General features: G+C 40.7%; 2 protein-coding genes across 6 annotated transcripts; both read left to right on the top strand.

Moving 5' to 3' along the window:
* Positions 1–244: 244 nt before the first annotated feature.
* LOC309697638 (protein phosphatase 1 regulatory subunit 3A) lies at positions 245–10,034 on the top strand. 5 transcript variants are annotated; one of them, XM_082519710.1, is made up of 5 exons: positions 245–1,948; positions 3,987–4,027; positions 4,980–5,068; positions 8,279–8,372; positions 8,499–10,034. In XM_082519710.1, the coding sequence occupies exons 1-5, from the start codon at positions 1,083–1,085 to the stop codon at positions 9,224–9,226; spliced, it is 1,818 nt and encodes a 605-aa protein (XP_082375836.1). In that variant the 5' UTR covers positions 245–1,082; the 3' UTR covers positions 9,227–10,034. The 5 variants fall into 5 exon arrangements, with proteins under 5 accessions (XP_082375836.1, XP_082375837.1, XP_082375838.1 ...); XM_082519711.1 differs by lacking the exon at positions 8,499–10,034 and adding an exon at positions 5,400–5,426 and having other exon boundaries at positions 246–1,948; positions 8,282–8,394; XM_082519712.1 differs by lacking the exon at positions 8,499–10,034 and adding an exon at positions 5,400–5,426 and having other exon boundaries at positions 246–1,948; positions 8,279–8,391.
* Positions 10,035–13,499: 3,465 nt separating this feature from the next.
* On the top strand, positions 13,500–18,813 carry LOC309697647 (putative G-protein coupled receptor 173). The gene is made up of 2 exons (XM_082519726.1): positions 13,500–14,503; positions 15,583–18,813. The coding sequence occupies exon 2, from the start codon at positions 15,750–15,752 to the stop codon at positions 16,947–16,949; it is 1,200 nt and encodes a 399-aa protein (XP_082375852.1). The 5' UTR covers positions 13,500–14,503; positions 15,583–15,749; the 3' UTR covers positions 16,950–18,813.
* The last annotated feature ends 1,121 nt before the right edge of the window (positions 18,814–19,934 follow it).

Genomic DNA, 19,934 nt, shown 5'->3' with positions numbered 1-19,934 from the left:
CACGCCAATACAAGGTATAATTGAAATTTATACCTTGCATTACCAAGTTAAGCCACAAAAAGTGCAGTGATTTTAGAGTGTAAGCTGGAAAATTTGTGTTTTTCTGCTAAAATACCTGGAAATAATACATTTCTTAAAATTATTGGCAGTGTAATTTTTTTCCTGTGAAAACCTGAATTGTATCAACTACAAAGTGTTCCTAGGTAAATATATCACCCCCCTAGATACCCTTGCACTTTGAGAATTTTGTTCTTGGCAAGCTCTCAAATCTTACTTACTTAGGCTCCGTATTTCACGGCCTGTACAATAAAATACGGGCGGTATTATGAAGTCCAATCAATAATCTTTGCATAATTTCATATTTTTATCACAATGGGTTATACTTTAGATTTTCTTACCATCTCAACCACTGCTACAACTGGACTGGTATTAAATTACACTGACAGCTGTTCATACTGAATGGCAAAACTTTCCCCAGTGTGGTGGAATTAAAATGGCCTAAACTCTAACGAACATAATGTATCACAGACTGAGTCTTCGATGAATTCAGGCTTGGAGAGAGGGAATTTGGAGACGCCATCTTGAAATAATAATTCCCACCTGATTGTCTCTAAAGATGTTTCAATAAATACGCATGCAGCCTGTCTTTCCAACGCTGGCATTTATGACATTAATATGCTATTTCCAGCAGCAGGCGCAGAGCCAGGCCGAACCAAATAGAACAAGGGGGAGCCGCAGGATTATACCAACTTATCAACAAATTTAGGGCATGGAAACCCGGTAGGTCAGTGCTAAAATTAGGGGCTGGTGCTTCAACGACAGCAGTCAAACTGCCGTGCATAAAGTCATGTAAAACCAGGGGATACACTATCACAAGGGCTGGCAGTAAAGACAAGGTTTCCATGGGTGACATTTAACGCCACACGTTGACTGAAGAGGCACTGTGCGTTACGCAGCGACAGCGCTGGATCATCACTGACCACAGCTGCGCAAATCATGAGTGTTTGGTAGCTCTTTAGAGACGCCATATGTAGTCTTCGGCTCCTTTGAGTTTTTACGTCTGTAAAAATAATTTAAAAAAAATGTCTTTTTTGACTATACCAAGCCAAGAGGGTCTTTTTAAAACGATAAAAACAGGCAAATCAGGCGAGGACGCAGATAGTAGGTCACCAATGGACGCCGAAGATAACCAGAATGATGACGACGATGATGATGATGACACCGAGGACGTCCGCTTCATCCCAAGATGCTCCCCGGTGCCCAGAAAGCGAGGTGCGTCAATTTTCGATGAGACCGCTGAGTATATGCGGATCCACTTGGCGCTGTCCGCCGGGAAGAGAGTGTCATTTGCCGACACAACAGGTGGGGATTTGGTGGATGTGAAGGAATTTGTTGCCTTTGATTCGGACGATGAAGACTCTATTGCAAAGTGGGACGAAGAGGAGGCAAAGTATCGGAAGCCTGAGCTAGAGCCGATCTATCATGTGCTCCCAGAGTTTCATGCACCCACCGGTAATGCTCTGCTGCAGGCTGTGCGCACCAATAAAGTGGAGGTTGAGCAGATGTCTCCAGCTGAGAACGATCCTCTCGCCTTCACAGGGGTAATACGAGTGCTGAACATTTCCTTCCACAAAGCAGTTTATGTCAGATCGACAATGGACAATTGGGCCACTTACTTTGATCACCCAGCAGAGTATGTCCCGGGATCTCACGATGGAGAAACTGACAAGTTCTCCTTCAAGCTGTCTTTTGCGCCACCTTATACCACACATGGCTCTCGCATTGAGTTCGTTGTACGCTATGAAACCTCTGATGGTGATTACTGGGCTAATAACTCCTCTATGAACTATGTGGTGACTCTGCTCCTGACCTATGAAGATGATTCAGCTCATACAAACATCAACACACAGGAAATGAAAAGTATCCTGAAACCTCCAAAAGCTTACAGGTACATTTCCTGTCACACTTGTCAGTTAGACACCCCAGAGGACAAAGACTTAGAAGGGTATTTGTGTAATATTTTGCCCAGTCTCTGCCTCCCATGCCTTTTATCCGAAACATCCACAGAATTATAAGGTCACCATCAAGCCTCAGTCAGTTTAAGGTCCTCAAAAGCTGTCCATCCTATTAATCAGAAGAGAAATGCGGAGGCTCATAGACCAAAAAGGTTTTACTGAAAAAAAGGGATAATTTCTATATTAGTTATGTAATTATAAAAAGAGATACGGATGCCACAAAGGTAGGGGCTGTGCAACAGCTACAAAACTATACCTGCTTACTAATTCACTGAGAGGTTTATGCCTGGAATGAGTATTCAGCTCAATGTAGTGGTTCTGCCCAGAGAGTGCATCTAGCCCAGAAAGAACTCAAACAGAGCAGGCTGTTCATAAGAAAAGTGGTTCGGTCTGTTGCATAATCAAAGTACAAGGACAACAGGAAAGCTACCTAGATGAGTTCACAAAGTTTTCCCATTACTAGTTTTACCTTTTACAATTACAGCCTGTAGCAAGGTACAGGAAGAGATTTTTGGAAGAACACTCCCTGCTCAGTGTATCAATCACCCAGCGGTGTCTGAGGCATTCAGAATAGGAAAAGGGCAGGTGTCGTTTTCAGCCGTGGCGTTTCCCTGCACTAAAATTTATCTCTGACCTTTTCTATTGGAGTCATCAGGGGAGCAAAACCATTTCAAAGGAACGGATTGGCTCCTCTCCTTTTTGTAATTAAAGGCTGGCACACAGACCCTTTTTGCTTCATTCGCTACTCCATTAAACTCAGCTAATCCCCTGATTTACTGTAATATCAACATGAAAGTTTGTGATAAATCTCACAATGTTCAAGCTTGGGCAGCACAAGCAATAGTTGCTTGTGTTGCCCAAGCTTGTGAGGACGTGTAAAAGCAGTAAGCTGAATATAAAGTGATGTAGTTGTCATGTAGGTATCCACTGCAGCTGTTTGGAGGGAGGAAGGAAGGCACCAGATGGGTTGTTAGGGATGGATGAGTCACTGATTGAAAAGAAGTTGGTTTGGGAGCAGAATCTGTATCAATCTCCCACCATAACAGCCACTACAGGTTGATTAAGTGCTTTGAAGTCAGCTGATAATTGGATTTTTAACATATTAACAAGGCAGCCAGTAAGATGAAAGGTTATTATGGGATAAAACAAGTCTAGACATGCAAATTTATTACATACTATTGAAATTAACTACATTTAGCCAAAACATTTCCACTTGAAGTAACAGATATCAAATATTAAACACCTGTGTGGAGTAGTGATGTCCTTTTGATTCAGTGTCATCTGCCTTGAGCACTACGAGTTGCTGAGTTTTGCTCGAGTTTTACTTGAGTTTTGGGGCTGAATTAGTCGAGCTTTCGTCTTGACCCGAGTCAAAAAATGTCATATCTGAAGATCGGCCCTTAAGTAGTGCTAACAGAATCAGCTCTATTACTTTATCTACATAAGTCTTTAATGTACAACACCTACCCACACAAAAAGATCAAGCACTATTTATTCTGTTAGGTTAAGATCGGGGTTTGGACTAGACACGTGACTGAGGTGTCTTCTTGGGCCAGATGAATCTCTCAGAGTTACTTCTCAAATCTTGAAAAGGGATAATGGAAAGATTAAAGGGAAATATTTTCCTTATTTTTGCTCATAACACTGTTTTTGTTTTTTTTTTTTGTTTTTTTCAAAATGATCTTTAAATATTAATAACACAAAAATAGTAAGTCCTGACCCACCATATGGAATCTACTCAGGCTTCAGTCAGAATAAAAATGACTGCATACTCCTTCTTACACTACATATTTTTACTATGTACAATTACGTTGTTTGTGTCTTGGCAGACAAAGCCTCTGTGCAGTGTCGCTTTGTGCGTGTATACAATAATAAACACATTTACATTTGCATCTAAAGTGTGCACTACTCAATGGTTTTGTCACATCTTCATGTATTTCTTATAACCCAAATTTCTCTCATCTCTTTCAGTATGAACAATGATTCAGAGGATGAACTGGAAAAGGAAGAAGGTACAGAAGGGCGCAAGGACTATTAAAATGGGTTAAAATGGATATAAGACTATCCTGTTTCATAGTGGGGATATCACAAGTTCACTCCAGCTCAGATTTGAACTGTTTATTTATATAGATTGCTTTGGCAGTTATTGCCCACATTTGGAGATATGGGTTGATAAAATGTTTACCTTCTCTTAGATAAAATAGGACTAAAGGGAAAATGCTTTCTGCTACAAAAAAATGAAATTGAATCCACAAACCTTTTGTGAGCAGTTTCATGCCAGAAATATTTTCTTTCAACAGTCTAAATCCACCAATCAATAGAAGTGTGCAGCTAGTTAACACTTGGGACACCATCAATGTTTCCATGCTGTCACAAGCATGAGACTGTTCAGTTCAGTTCAGTTATTATTTTTATTGTGCCAAATCCCAACAACAGTTGCCTCACGGCACTTATTATTGTAAGGTTAAAGCCCCGCAATAATACAGAGAAAGCACCAACAATCAGATGACTCCCTATGTGCAAATATTTGGCGGCAGTGGGAAGGAAAACCTCCCCTTTAAACAGAACGAAACTGAATGAACCAGGCTCGGTGAGGGGCAGCCATCTGCTATGACTGGTTGGGTGTGAGGGGAGGAAGATTCAGAAACAGACCCTTCTATTGTGATTTTCACACATAACGTTCTGAAGATGAGTTTCATTTAATTCCCTTAGATTATTGATTATATAAGTGGGCACACTATAATATAAATTGCACTAGAGAGCAGAGGAAAAAGTCACATTTGCCACAATCCAGCTCAGTGGCAACATATATCATTATTAGGTAAATATTCCTACCGCCAGGTAGACTTACCCAAGAGTCACAGAGGTATTTACCCAGGCTAAAAAAATACATATTTTATTTTTTGATTAACATAACTTACTAAACACATTCTCATAACTTCTTCATCTGGTTTACAATTACAGAAGAAGCAGGGACCTCTGAGGCTCGTCCGGGACTTCTGCGGCCTACGCCTGTGTGTCCCATCATTGTAAAGCCGGAGATTGATGTAGAGGTAAGAGTAAAGTAAAAGAATGGGGATTGTAAGCCACCAGGAGGAGTACTGATTCATCCTTCAAAAGTTTAAAACAATCCGTTTTGATTGGAACTTGCTCCTATGTTGGCTCACCTGCCAAGAGAGGACACACATTCAGTAAATTACTTGTTGGACTGGTTAAAATGATCTTTATCTGCATGCAATTTTTGACAAATTCACATTTAACAGGTTACCAGGCTAAGTGCTTTATCCCTCTAGACAAGCCATGTATCTAATAAAACATAACAAACATGTTTGATCAACTTTTGAACCTTATCACCATTGGCTTGGTTATTTGTGTTGTTCACAGCTCATTGAAGCTTCAGCAACAACTTAGGTAACGTCTCGCTTCTTACTGCTGTATGTCTCTTTTTCAGTTTCTCATCACATTCATGACGCATGCTGTTCAAGTTTGTGCACACTTTAATTTGAATTCACATCTCTTGTACTTTTACGTAACTCAGGACACTAATATTTTTTTTACCCACATGTGATCACATCTAATATCTTCTATGCTTCCATTGTTTGAAACAGTACTGATGTCCACTGTTGTGCTGCGATGTATTGTTAGCTTTCTTTATGTGGAAATGGTGCTAATATTTGTGCTAGATTGCACACAGTGGTGCACAAAAAAGGAAAACTGAACCACTGAAAACTGAACCACTGTAACCATGCTGATATCTTCAAAGGAAGCGATTAAAAAATAAAATAAAATAAAGAAAATTCAGGAATATAAAGAAAAGCATATTGTGTATATTGCGCATTCATGTGGGATAATAATAATAAAAAAGATTTCCCCCAGTGGGAAGTCATTCTTCTGAGATTGTAGTGCTCCTGTGCCTTTAAGTCTGAATACGGAACCAATATGGATGATACAAAAATGTGTTTTATTTCATTGCTTGGAGTTTTTAAACATGTTCATGAAATCTTCAAGTATCTTATCATTAAAACCCGCTTTATGAGGTATACTTTCTGCAAATATCTAATCAGTTAATCACATAGCAGCAACACAACTTAGGCATGTACACAAGATGGTCAAGATGTTCTGCTTAAGCATCAGAATGGGGAGGGGGGAGCCACTCTGAATGTAGCATGGTTGTTGATGGTATTTCAGAGAACTGCTGATTTTCATGGATTTTCCAACATAACCATTTCTAGGGATTTTAGAGATTGATCAGAAAAAGAGAAACTATCCAGTGATAATGCAAATAACCACTCTTTACAACCAAGGCATGCACAAAACACCTGAATGGACAGTGCATTGAATCTTGAAGCAGATGGTCTACAGCAGCAGAAGACCGCACCAGGTGCCGCATATGTCAGCTAACAATGACAGAAACAGGAAACTGAGAGAAACCTGGACAAATGTTGTCAGGTCTACTGTTGTTGTTTATGCCAAAATGTGCCATAAACAACATGAAAGCATCCTGCCCTGTATCATCAGCTCAGCTGGTGGTGATGGTCCTGCAGTGTTGTGGGGAACATTGTCTTGGGTCCTTTGACACCAATTATGCATCTTTTCTACACCACAGCCACAACTGGTTTCTTGAACACAACAACGAGTTCACTGTACTGTAATAGTCAACAGTCCAGCAGAGCACCTTTGGGATGTGGTGGAACAGCAAGATTCATGTAATGGATCTGTGATGCTATCGTGTCAATATGGATGAAAATTTCCGAGGAATGTTTCCAGCACCTTTTTGAATATATGGCATGAAGAATTAGGGTAGTTCTAAAGGCAAAAGGAGGTATACCTAATAAAGTGGTCAGTGGGTATATATTCATCTGACTTGCTGCACAATTAGCATGAAGACTGAAAACATGGCAATGGAGCAAAAATGCTTCTGTGGAAATCGATATACCAGCTTCCATAATAACTGTGTATTTTAGAAGGGAAAGTTTAATTAGTTCTGCATAACATAAAAAAATTCTCACACTCCACCTCCTAACAGAATAACATGATAACGTGTGATCTGATATTAATATCTCACAATACTACAAAAGTGTCTGTTACGCTGTCCTGGCTCATTCTCACGTTTCACCTCAGTGATCACATGCATGCTTTTTCCTTTTAGCAGAACATTAAAAAAACCCCACAAATAAATAAAGGTGAACATCATTTCCCATCATTCCTTGTATCATTCCGTAGGTTTTGAGAATCTGGGCTTTATAATTCCCAACAAACTCATACCCCAACTTTTGTATAATACATTAAAGTTACACAAAGGCATTAAAACATTAGCACTCCTTTATTTGAATTGATGGTTTCCCTGAAGCTTTTTAGTCATAGATTGTTGGTCTACAAAGTGATCTTAAATGATTCAGCTGCACATTTTACAAAAAAATCAACAATAAAATTCTTTTAAGTCAAATTAAAAACCTTCTTGGAAAGTAGAATCCATTTTTTGGATTAACTGAACAAATATTGCATTATACACAATTATATGATTTTTGTGAAATAGAAGAATCTAGCTACTTTCTGCTGACTAAAACCCACCTGCCCTATCTCAGCTGTTACCGTTTTCATATTTTATGTGTCCAGCTTTTGCATATGTTCTTCTTGGTGCTGTTTTTCTTGTCTGTCTTTTGGTTTTATATTGCAATGATTTCATCTCAATATGACCTTGAATGTTTGTCAGGGCAGCCTCATAGCAGGGAAAACTCCTTTTCCATTATTTGCTAATGGCTATTTTCCTTTTTTGAATAAAATCCTGTTAAAATGTAAATAAGTATTTTTAGGCATTACATTTGGTCCAGTCCCTGCTGTTCAAACAGCCACCCTCACTTCAGTATGTGTAAACGTGGGAAAACTTGAGGAGAAAATAATTAAGAAAATTGCACCGATCCAATTTTCTTCTCCTTTGGATTCACTTGTGCTGTGTGGAGTTCACTTAAAGGAAGGAATATTTAAACTACATTCGTTGTTTTGCCCTCCTGGGAGGGAAATTTGAGGGAAGGAGATTTTTTCCCCCATAATTTTAAAAAAAGATTCCTGTCCACCTCTTCATACTGCTCATGAATTGTTTGCATTTCCTCACAGCTAAAACTTCAGCATGAGTTCCTTTTCACAGAAAAGCATTAGTATGCAGTATAATGCTTTTCTTCCCTCAGCGTGCAATGTTAATGTGGAATACAAATGTTCCTCCTTTGTCTCCTAGCTATCACTGTTGTCTTGCTGTTTTACTTCAGCAGATCGCAGCTCACCCGTCTGGTCCCTTTGTCCCACCCAACCAAGAGCTTCCATCTGACGATGGCACGCTGTCCGCTCACACTGTATTCCCAGGTGAACAGTTTCCTTCTATGTCTTCCCAAACCACACATCAAACTAATTCATCCTTTGTACTCTGTGCCAGCGAATCAGTCCAGCCAAATAAGTCACAGCCTTTACCCAGACTCCACTGTGAATTAGGCAACCAGACGTCTGAGGAGCGCGTAGACAGTAGTCCCTCTACGCCGCCGCCTGCCTCACATCCTTTTCTGCAACGAGACTCCAAACCCAGATCAGACATCTCCCAGACTGGCAGAGAGGAAATCCCTTTAGAAGCATCTTGCATGTGTCTTCCTGCCACAGAGACAACAACAGGAGAGGATGGAGCTGGAGAAAAACCAGCCAGTCATCCTTGCCTTGAACTGCCTGCTGAGCGTGCCTGTACTCCCAGTGTGACACAGGGCTTTGAGCGAGACGTTGCTGTGGGAATGAGCGAACCTGTTGAAGGATTATCAGAAAGTTCCAGCAGGTCTGCAGCAAATCATGAAGCCAGTACGCTTGCACTTTTGTCTCCCGTGGCTGAGACTCAGACATCTCTGAAAGCAGAAGGTGAAGCTCTACCATCACCCGAGCTTCCAGAGAACACCTCAGTGAGTACAGGTGTCACTGAGGTGAGTGAAAACGTAACTCAGTCTGTCTCAGCCTTGGAAGAGAAGGAAGAAGCTGCACATATTTCCCCCGATACGTCATTAGAGAATGAACCAAGCACAGCGTCAGAGTTTTCCGAGCCCCAGTCTGAGCATAACAGAAACATGAATCTTCTGCCATCTGTCATATTTCTGAGTGGAGTTGTCTCCCTCTCGATAGTGTTGCAGGAACCCACTGCCCTCTTCCTAATTGGACTAATTTTCGTTTTGTGCCGTTTGTGATTTTGCCCCAAATCTTCTGTCAAGCTAAGTGCCTTTTCATGGTTTTAAAATAAGCCATCAAGCTAAGCAACATGCACACAAAGTCCTCTTGAAGTTATGCTTATTTTATGCAAAGTCAAATAGAAGGAGAAAGTAATTATGGCGATATTTTCGTACACATTGTGTTTTCTATAGATATAATAATAATCACCCCATTTGTACAACATTGTGAACCTAGTACTAAAGCACAGTGTAGTATTAGAGCTGTTTTGTAAGTGATCACTAATCACTAACCTTTTCTTGTCATGTGGAGAGTCTCTGTGGTGTTATGTTCTAGTTTATTTAGTCACTATCACAATGCACTTTCACTGTTGTCAATGTAGCAAAGCCTGTTGTTTAAGGACTTTGACTTTTGTGAATTTCAAGTCGTTATCGCTTCAAAAACGAAACAAAAGAACAACAGAAAGATTACCCTAGTGGTAAATATAAGAGACTTCCTATAAAAATGGGATTTTGTTTACAAAATGCAAAAGAAAAACATGGTCATGTGTGTGTGTTTTTGCCTTAATACTTAGTGAAAACAAGACGGAAATGGTAGCCGCTTGAGCGACAGCAAAACAAGTGGAAAACTGTTCACCTCAACGTGGCACTTTTCATTTCACAGGTCTTCCTTCTTGCTCGTAAATGCATATTATTCTTGTTGTAGCGCAGCACTCAGCTCGTAACATAATAGACAATCTCACAGACAGACGGAGGCACTGATTGATACGTTTGGAGTGGTGAAAGTTTTTGCAGTGTATTGCCATTAAACATGGTCTCATATCCTGTACCACTTTGTGTCTTTGCTTATCTGTGTTTTTCTTTTCATGCAGTCTGCAGAACAAACACGAACAACACGACAGCTTTATGCACAGTAATGACACTGCGGTGCAGAACAGATCGCATTGAAGGCACTGACACACCTTTAAAATAACATCAGAGCCTTCAGCGCCTCCACAACTCGAGCGTGTTCAGCTTTGCTTGAAGTGGAAATACACAGACAGCAACATGAGCTGCGGATAGAAGCCAAAGGTCAGGCATTGCACTGAAGTCATGGCAGCTTATAGTATTCACTGGCCACTGTAAGATGAGCTCAGTGTTTGAAGGCTGAAAATTCTCTGGAAATCTCCTCGGATGTTATACGATAAGACGGCACCTCTCGTCAGGTCTACCTCTTCTTATATTTAGGACTTAGTCTTAATATTTTATCTTCATTTTTGGCCAAATAAAGCTTTAATAACTTTAAACTTTTGATCCTTGGATGTTAGGCACTCTGTGGATTATATGCAGATTACGCATTAGCCTTAAAACAGACGTATTCATCCAAGCACATTTGTATTTTGCAGACTTTTGCAGGGAAAATAGCAGGAGTGACTAATTTGTGTGGTGGTCACACACATGCAGGGTGGAAAACATTAAAAATTTAGGCAATCTGAAAGCTGTCCCAAGCAGGATAACTGGTGTGAATTTTATAAGACCCACCCTTTGGAATAATTACTGTTTTTTTCAGGTAGTCCATGTTAAGCAGTGATTTCAAAAGGAGATCTGCGAGCGCTGTGGCAATATTAAGAAACAGCAGATAGAAGGGCATCGTTTTCCACCCAGGGTGTGGCGTCACCCTCAGCTTGTTTGAACAGAGGTATTTCATCACGAGAAGCAATTGCAACAGCAGGAGTACCAGCTTTTATTTAAATATTGTCTGTGACAGTGAAATCCTCCAAGACAAGACAAATCGGATTTTCCATAATACCCCTCCTTTAACTTGTCATTGTACTCCTCCAAGCGTGGCCTGTGAATGTTTATTGGTTTTATCAGGTCCATCACAGTTATCATTTCACACATATTTGCCCGTTTAGTCCTTTTTAAATTTTTTTTGTTCAGACGTTTCCATTTCCCAGATCCACAGATTTCGTTAAACCCCCTCAAAACATTTATTAAATGGAGGATAAAAACAAATGAAAAGAAATGCTTCGATGTTCAGTATTGTGCACTTATTTTTAGGCTGTACGCCTAAAGCTGTGAGCCTCTAATATATAGTTGTCATTATTATTGACTGTTGTCCTTCAGAAGGCTTTTTAATATCATGCATCAGTGTTGTGAAAACATTTGAGCTTCTTTTCAACCAAAGGATCCATGATCCTAACACTTATAATAACTGTATTTCATGTCACCTCTGTTTAATATCAAAGAAAGTTAATAAGCCTCATTAAATGGATACAAAAATTCTAATTTATCATTTTCATTCGGCTTTGGTTTACTTGTACACTGGTGTTCAAAGACCCAGAACTTTATTCTGTAACAGATGATGGCATCTTATGGCATCTGCCATTGCCAGAAAGAAACAGAAGGCCTTTTGTGACCTTCAGGTGGCCTTAATGTTTTACGTTTGGAAACACAAACTATCAGTTAAATATCTAACCTCAGCATTGCGCTGCTGTCAATGTTCAACTAAGCACTGTTTGTGCCTGGTGAACATTTAGTTCTGTTTATATGTTTGAAATGACAAACTGAAGCTTCTGATTACATTCATCTACATGCTGCGTTAGATTAAAGCTCATTATAATATTAGCTAGCTTTGCCTTCATAATTTAATTCCTATTTTGTTTTAGCTGATGCACTTTTCTTTAAACACTGGGGTATTTCACATGGTTTTAACCTGTTGATTTTGTTTGTTTTGTAATACAACTAAATAAAGTAATATAAATTAAAGGTTTTATGTCAAAAATATTTGACATGTATTTCACATTTAGTATAATCAGCTTACATAGTTTGGCTGGTTAGCGTGTTACCATTTTCAAAGGGCAGTTGATTTCACAATAAAATCTGGGACACTCATTGTGAGGCTAAAAACTCAAATTGTTGTATTAATGATAATCAAATTATTTATTTGTATATTTATATTCAAACAGTAATGCTAACAAGGTCCTAAAGACAGATAATTAGATTTCATGCAGTAACATGTAAAACTCTTTTTTTAAAACTTAAACCTAAGTAGCTCATCATTACCATGAATGATGTAGAAACAAAAAAGCAGAATATACATTAGTAAAACTAACTAACATGTTAAACTGTGCATCCCAGAGTGAGAACTCTTGTTAATAATAAAAAATAAATAAATAATGGTGAAACGTGTTTTTTCCCAGCCGTAGTCGAGCATATATTTTTAACTGCAGATATTTCGTAAACAGAGGTGTATCCAGAAGGGGGTATGGGGTGGCACCAGCTATGACTGAAACTTCAGTTTAAAACCTTTCTCAGACATTTGAGTTAGTAAGTTGAACTTTTGCAATACCTGACTCAAAATTTTGACATAACAGCCAAAATTTTAACTCATGAGTGGCAATTTCAAGCTTCCATACAATAGAGCATGATTTTCAGCTCCTAAAAATAAAACTAGGAGCGCAAACAACCAGAAACCGCAGTAAAAGCCTGGCAGATCCAGGAGGATATGATGCATTAGGTGATATTCATGGATTCTGTACTTCAGACAGTTCTTGACTGGAAATTATTTTCCATCAATTATTAAAACAGTCCTTGTATTTAAAATTATGATAATTTGTCTAATTACTTTTGGTCCATTGTAAATGGAGGAAAATGCATTAAAATCTGATTATTGGGGGGATCATAACCCCCCTAACCCCCCTGGAAATTATGCCCCTGGTGTCCATTGTTTTCACCCCAGATGGCAGATGGCTGTCCCTCCCTGAGTCTCGTTCTGCTGGAGGTTTCTTCTTATTAAAAGGGAGTTTTTCCTTCCCACTGTCGCCAAAGTGCTTGCTCAAAGGGGGTCATATGATTGCTGGAGTTTCATCTGTTTATTTTGTATTATTGTAGGATTTTTGCCTTAAAATATAAGGCACCTCGAATCAATTGTGTGTGCTCGTTCTGGTGATGTTTTTAGGTTCTTGCAGAACTTTAAATGAGATGTTTTTCCACTTTCAAAAAGGAGGCCCAATATTCTTCCAGAGCCCCCAGAATTCCTTGGACCCCGTCAGGCCCATGTGTTCCAGTCAACCCAGTTTGTCACCGAGGACAGGAGCACCAGTGTAAGACGTAGCTAGTTGACAGGTGGAGCTCCTCAGTGCACCCATACTGGACAAAACTGGCACGTCATTCAGAGAACATCACTTTCAAGTTATTGGGCCCACAGTACTGCACAGGTCCGCCTCTGTCTCCCTCCCTCCTTCCCTCCCTGCCTCCCTCCCCCTCTCTCTCTCTCCCTCCCGCTCTCTCTCTCTCCGAATAAAACCGACGGTTTCCGCGAATGTGCGAGCTGCCTCCTTGCAAGCAGCCATAATTGGGATTATTCAGGAATAATTCGCCTAATCCAGCCGTGCTGTTTTTGTTTTTGTTTTTCCTATTTTTTTTTTCCATTTGATTTCGGCAGCGTCTGCGATGTGAAGCCCTCTGTGCCGTCGCTGGATTTGTCCAAAAATCATGTATTTGTTCTGCCACGGAGGCTTTTATTTTGGACCATTAAGATGTAGTCCACCTTCGCTGGACAGCAAAACAAAGACTGCATAATAACAGTTCAGGGTAAATACATCGCCTTTTACGCCGAAAGATGGGGAAAAGAGACGTATCGCGGCTGTTGTCTGTGTGGACTAATTGTCCTGGTGCCACTAGTCAATATAAACGCCAAGACGATTCATTTAGGGGATGCGCGATCTTTTTTTCCTCTCTAACGTTTGTGGGTGGGTTATTATAAGCATTGAAAATCTGACATCATTTGGATATATGAACAGAGCAAGATATGTTATTTTTCCACCGCGTGTGTTTCTAGGCTTCTGGAAACCCATCCTCGACGTGATGCAACATAAAATCTGTTTTCTCGGATGATATTCAGACACCAAATGAGCACCTTCTTCTCCATGAAAATGTAAAAGGGTGGCGGTGGATTTTTTTTGTGTGTGTGTGAGAGAGTGTTTTTTGTATGCATATCTTTTAAATGTGGCTTTACATCAGTCCTCATCCTGGATTTTTTTTTTTGATCAGCTGTTGATTATTAGGTAGCCTCTGCCCGTCTTATGTTTATTAAATGTTGCTCAGTTCGCTTTCCTCGCGATGGATTTATGCATAACAGGTGTTGTTTGAGCCTGAGATCACACAGCAAGACCATGCAGCTTTATTATGTGCTTTTCTCTCCATTTAACGAACACTGAAGCAAAGCGACTGGGATCCCTTTTTTGTTGTTTTTTTTTTTTTTTTTTTTTTTTTTACCGTGAGGAAAGAAAGGATGCAAAAATGAAGGGATGAAAGGTAGGTTATTATCTCTCTCCCCCTCTCTTTCCATCTCTTTATCGCTCTCTCTCTCTCAGTCACACACACACATACACCCACACACACACAATAAAAAAAAAAATGATGGTGATTTTGACACCTGTTCATGTGTTTTTCACTCCACCCTGTGTTTCAGGCCTAGCTGCCATGGCAGCCATTTAATCAGGTGAAATGATATTTGTCAAGGTGGCAGAGAGCTGCTATGATTGAAAAAAGAATAAAGAAAAGAAAACAAGCTTACAGTTATGGCAAATCGTATTGGGTGTCATGGCCTACATAGACAAGGCCCACCCATACAAGCAGCACGACTGAGTATTGTTATCATCCTCTACCCACAAATGAGTTTGCAGGTCTCAGATTTGGTTTATATTTGATTTTTCATTCCCAGAATAAGGTTTACGTTTCCTTGCTTCAACACTGAGGTCTGCCCGTGGTGATGGCAACAGTGGTTTTATCACCCTGTTGAGTAACATAACACATTTCACACACACACACACACACACACACACACACACACACACACACACAGGCCTTCGGTAAAAACCCAAATGGCTCCGTGCTCTGCCATTATATTTGTTATGTGCTTTGAATGATACTGATTACACCCTCTGCTCTTTAACCGACTGTCACGCATACACGCATGCAGAGAGAAAGCAGAAAATGTTCTTTGCTCATTTACAACATCCCTGTTTGTTGGACATGCCCAGTGTCGGTTGTACTGTGTCTGCTCCAGCCCACCCCCCACCGTACACCCCCATGCATTCACTCAAACACCCACACTTGCACAAAGTATGTGAGCTGTTGTATCTTAGCAACGAGCAAGGTAATTACTGAGAGAGCCAAGGAGCTGGCATGCTGTAGAGCTGCTGATCTGATCCCAGCCTTAGAGAAACAGGAAGGCAGATATTTCCACTGTGTTGCCCAACACAGCACTTCTATATTCACTGTGTTTAAATGTAAGCTTTGCTTCAATTTAGTGGCGAGCGTGTTCGACCTAACGAGCAGGTCAGACGTGCTGTTTTTCGTTCCTCAAAATGTGTGTGTGTCTCTGTTCGCAGGTGGCGAGGTTGTGGACAAAGAGGAAAGATGATTCTGTCTTGTAGAAAAGATCCTTTCGGCCTCTCCTTGTAAAGACGAGAGAGCCGTGGGAGACGACGGCTGTAGGAGGATCTGTACTGTTTTTAAAGGGGCCCAAACCAGGCAGGCTCTTGTGGAAGGGGAAAGAATGGCTAACCAGAGCTTTGCCATCGACGGCCCTGGCAGTTTGCTGGCTGTGCTGGCCTCTCAGAGTGGACTAGCAAGGGGCGGCAGCAGCAGTGACAGCAGCAACAACAATGGAGGAATCTCTGCCACAGATGTGTCTGCCTACTTTAAGCTGGTCTTCTTGGGGTTGATCATCTGTGTCAGTCTTGTAGGCAACCTCTTGGTCTCCCTGCTGGTCCTGCGAGACAGGACGCTTCACAAGGCTCCCTATTTCTTTCTTCTGGACCTGTGCCTGGCCGATGCAGTTCGCTCTGCTGCCTGCTTCCCCTTTGTGCTGGTTTCCGTCCACAACAGCTCGGCCTGGACTTACAGTGCCTTGAGTTGTAAAGTTGTGGCTTTTATGGCTGTGCTGTTTTGCTTTCACGCTGCCTTCATGCTGTTTTGTGTGGCTGTCACTCGCTACCTTGCCATTGCCCACCACCGATTTTACGCCAAACGCATGACCATCTGGACCTGTGCCGCCATCATATGCATGGTGTGGACTCTGGCAGTCGCCATGGCGTTCCCACCCGTCTTTGACGTGGGGACTTATAAGTTCATTCGTGATGAGGATCAGTGCATTTTTGAACACCGCTACCTGAAGACCAACGACACCCTGGGTTTCATGCTCATGCTGGCTGTGGTGGTCCTGGCTACTCATGGCTTCTACGCCAAGCTGCTGCTGTTTGAATACAGGCACCGCAAGATGAAACCTGTCCAGCTGGTGCCTGCTATCAGCCAGAACTGGACCTTCCACGGTCCCGGGGCCACAGGTCAAGCTGCAGCTAACTGGATCGCAGGGTTCGGTCGTGGTCCCATGCCACCTACTCTGTTGGGCATCAGGCAAAATTTACACAATCAGCACCGGCGGCTGCTCGGGATGGAGGAGGTGCGATCAGAGAGGAGGCTGGGCAGGATGTTCTACACCATCACCCTGCTCTTTCTGGTCCTCTGGGCACCGTACATCGTGGCGTGCTTCTGGAGGGTGTTCGTAAAGTCCTGCACCATCCCTCATAGGTACCTTTCCATCACAGTGTGGATGAGCTTCGCCCAGGCCGGAGTGAACCCCATCTTCTGCCTCCTGCTGAACGAGGACCTGAGGAAAGTGCTGAGAGCTCATCTGCCTACTTACTGGAGGACTAAACAACACCTGCCCCAGGATGAGGCCTACTGCATCATGTGAGATTAAAAATGAGCCTAAAGAGGGGGATGTTTCACGTTTTAAGGGGTAATTTGGAGAGCAGAAGGGTTGCAATGCACCTTGCTTAAGTGTCAGTGTCTGTTTTGTTGTTTTGCACAACAAAATCCAAATTTTGCTAACAAATGCAGGCACAGTGCCGATATCTGAAGAATGTTTATATGTGAAAAAATGTGTGAGTTGCAAAGGTTTGGATAGGGCAGTAGAAACGCCCTGGTAACACTTTAAGGGTGTGCACCGCTGATGACGGACTATATAATTAATAAATTGGAAAGATCACAACAATCACCGCTCCAGCTAAGTGTGTCAGATGCCATTTTAAAATAACGTTGCCTTATTTCAGAGGGACACGCCCCAGAGCTTTCAGCTGAGAATGCGTTTCTGTGTCACATAAGGCACAAAACAGACACAGAGAGGCTTGAAATCCTTGAAGAAATGTGCCGTGGACTGTGAATAGAAAGTGATGATCAGAGCGTTACTAACTCTGAAACACATCAAGGAACTCAAAGGGTCTAAATGGATTGATAGACCACCCTGGACGCCTTTTCATGTATTTCAAAAAGAGACTGCAGAATATCAAGTGGACTCAATAACCTTGGATACATTTAAATAGCTGTTGTGATCCCAGAAGCCCCTAACATGCTTGATTTTTTTGGACTTGATTTAGGGCGTGTCAGGTTTCTTTGTATCATAAAAAAAAAATTGCCTGTTTTCCTTTATTTGTAAACAATACATGTTAAGCAGATGACACTATTTTGAAATATGACTTGATTTCATATTGTATAGACAGTACAGGAATCTATATTCCTGTTTGTGTGTTTTTATAGAGCATTTGTGTGTATGTGTGTGAAAAAGAAAAAAAAAAAGGCAGAAAGAAAAAAAAATGCAGAGGGAAGTGGAAGGAGACAGAAAGAAATAATGATGATAGAAAAGGTTCCAGTAACACTGAGTCAATATGAAAGCAGCCTCATCTTGTGGTCTCAAAATCATGGAAAATTGAGCAATCTCATCATATGGAAATTTATCCTTCAAATGGATTTTTAAGCTGGATTTTTAATGCTAATGTGCAAGCAATTGTGAAATACAGATGGATAATGAAAAAAAGGGAGACAGAATAATTAGAAAACAACAGTTGTACATTGAAAACAGGCCATAGGATTTAATGACTTGAATGATGATGTATATTACGTTATTTGGAAAAAAAAAAAAAACCATTAGGAAGTGTACATTTATTTGCAAATGACGATCTTGGGAATGTTTTAAAGTGCTGTTTTGCTCTCACCAGAATACAAAAAAAAAGAGAAAATGAAGTGGCACTTAATTTGAATGAAACTTGAATGTTACCGTGCCATCTTATATCCCCCCCCCCACCCCCGAACATTAAAGCCAGCACTTGAGTGTCTGGATCACAGTATGTTCAAAATCCAAACATCTTCAGGTTGTATACGACCCCCAATCTGTGTGGTGTATGAAAACTGGCAATGAATACAATGAATTGTCTCTCCAAATTACAATTCATGTGACACAAATGTCTGACCTACGATATGTTAGGCATAGATATACACGTGCAGTCAATTTTTTTTAAATGTGGACACTTGCACAGCATACTGTACTAAGCATGCATTCCACTGCATTTCATAGATTCAAAACTGGGGATTACAACTTGTACAGATGTTGTTATGGAAAGAAAAAGTGAAAAGTGAACAGAGGTCCATAATTTTTACGTCTGGCATTCCCTCGCGAGATGATATTCTGTAACTGTACAGTTTAACTGAGTTGGTTCTTTTGCCCACTCATCAATAAAGACTCTACTTTTGATGCATTCTGATTTATGACCTGTCTCGATTGCGACACGGGCCCAGTGGACAGCACTTTACACAAAATAGGCCACTTAACAGTTTGTGCAGCACAAATTGCACCCTGTGTCCATTGTTGTTCTCGAACACATACAAAAAAGCTGAATTTATGACACATCGGTCTATCATTGTACACTTCACTGGATGAAATGAAAAAGTCACCCCCTCCACTGAGCACTGATCAACAATCACTATACAGTCAAAAAATTTTGTGATTTTCTTCTCCAGTAGCATTTCAGACCTGTGGAGACAGGTGTCACACAAAAAAAAGAACTGAAAACATAAAATATATGGACAAAAGTACCAGCCCACCTACACGTCACACCTGCAGGAGCTTCTCAGCCACGAAAACCAAAAACCATGAAGCTCCTGGTGCACAGTTTTAATGCCAGAGAGGGTTTGTAACTCAAAATGGGACTGAAAACACCTGATAGGCCCATAAAGTGCATCAGTGAATGATGATGTGGATGATGCTTCATAAAAAGGCAGCTTAAATGCTCATTTCCACCTCCATATGTTTATTCAAAGCCGCTTCTGGAGAAGCTTTGAATGATTTAGTGTTAGAAATAATCCCTATTTATCTTATACTTGGTTCATCATCTTGGTGACATCACAGAGAGCCAAAGGTAGCAGAAATGTAAGAAAGAGAGCATTTAGATCAGTTGAAGCCTGAGCTTTTGGATCACAGACATTACTTGCAAATATGCTACCCCTATCCTTGACGCTAATATGAGCGTCTTCTATTGTAACAGTGCATAAATGCAGAAAATAAGGAAAAACCTAACTGGCCTTTTTGAATAATGAAACATTCCTGCAATAAAACCAAAGGTCACGTTATGCAACTCTAGGATGTTCATAAGGTCACAATAAACTATTGTTTATACCAGACGAAGCTAATCTTTAAGGTTCAAAGTGTACTCAACTGAATGAATGAAATGGATCCATTTGAAAGTGGAATACTGTGTTATTTTCTTTTATACTAATGGTCATGCACAGGAGTAACCTCTGGATATGATGGGTTGCAGTAATTTCATAATCATTAGTATTTCTGTATTGGTTAGATTGTATGGTGTATTCTAAGAGATAACAATTAATACAGCAGAAAACTGAAAAA

This window comes from Aulonocara stuartgranti (genome assembly GCF_965226115.1).
Source record: "Aulonocara stuartgranti genome assembly, chromosome: 20".
Taxonomy (NCBI): domain Eukaryota; kingdom Metazoa; phylum Chordata; class Actinopteri; order Cichliformes; family Cichlidae; genus Aulonocara; species Aulonocara stuartgranti.
Note: the sequence above shows the minus strand (reverse complement) of the source record. Positions and strands in the feature narration are given on the sequence as shown.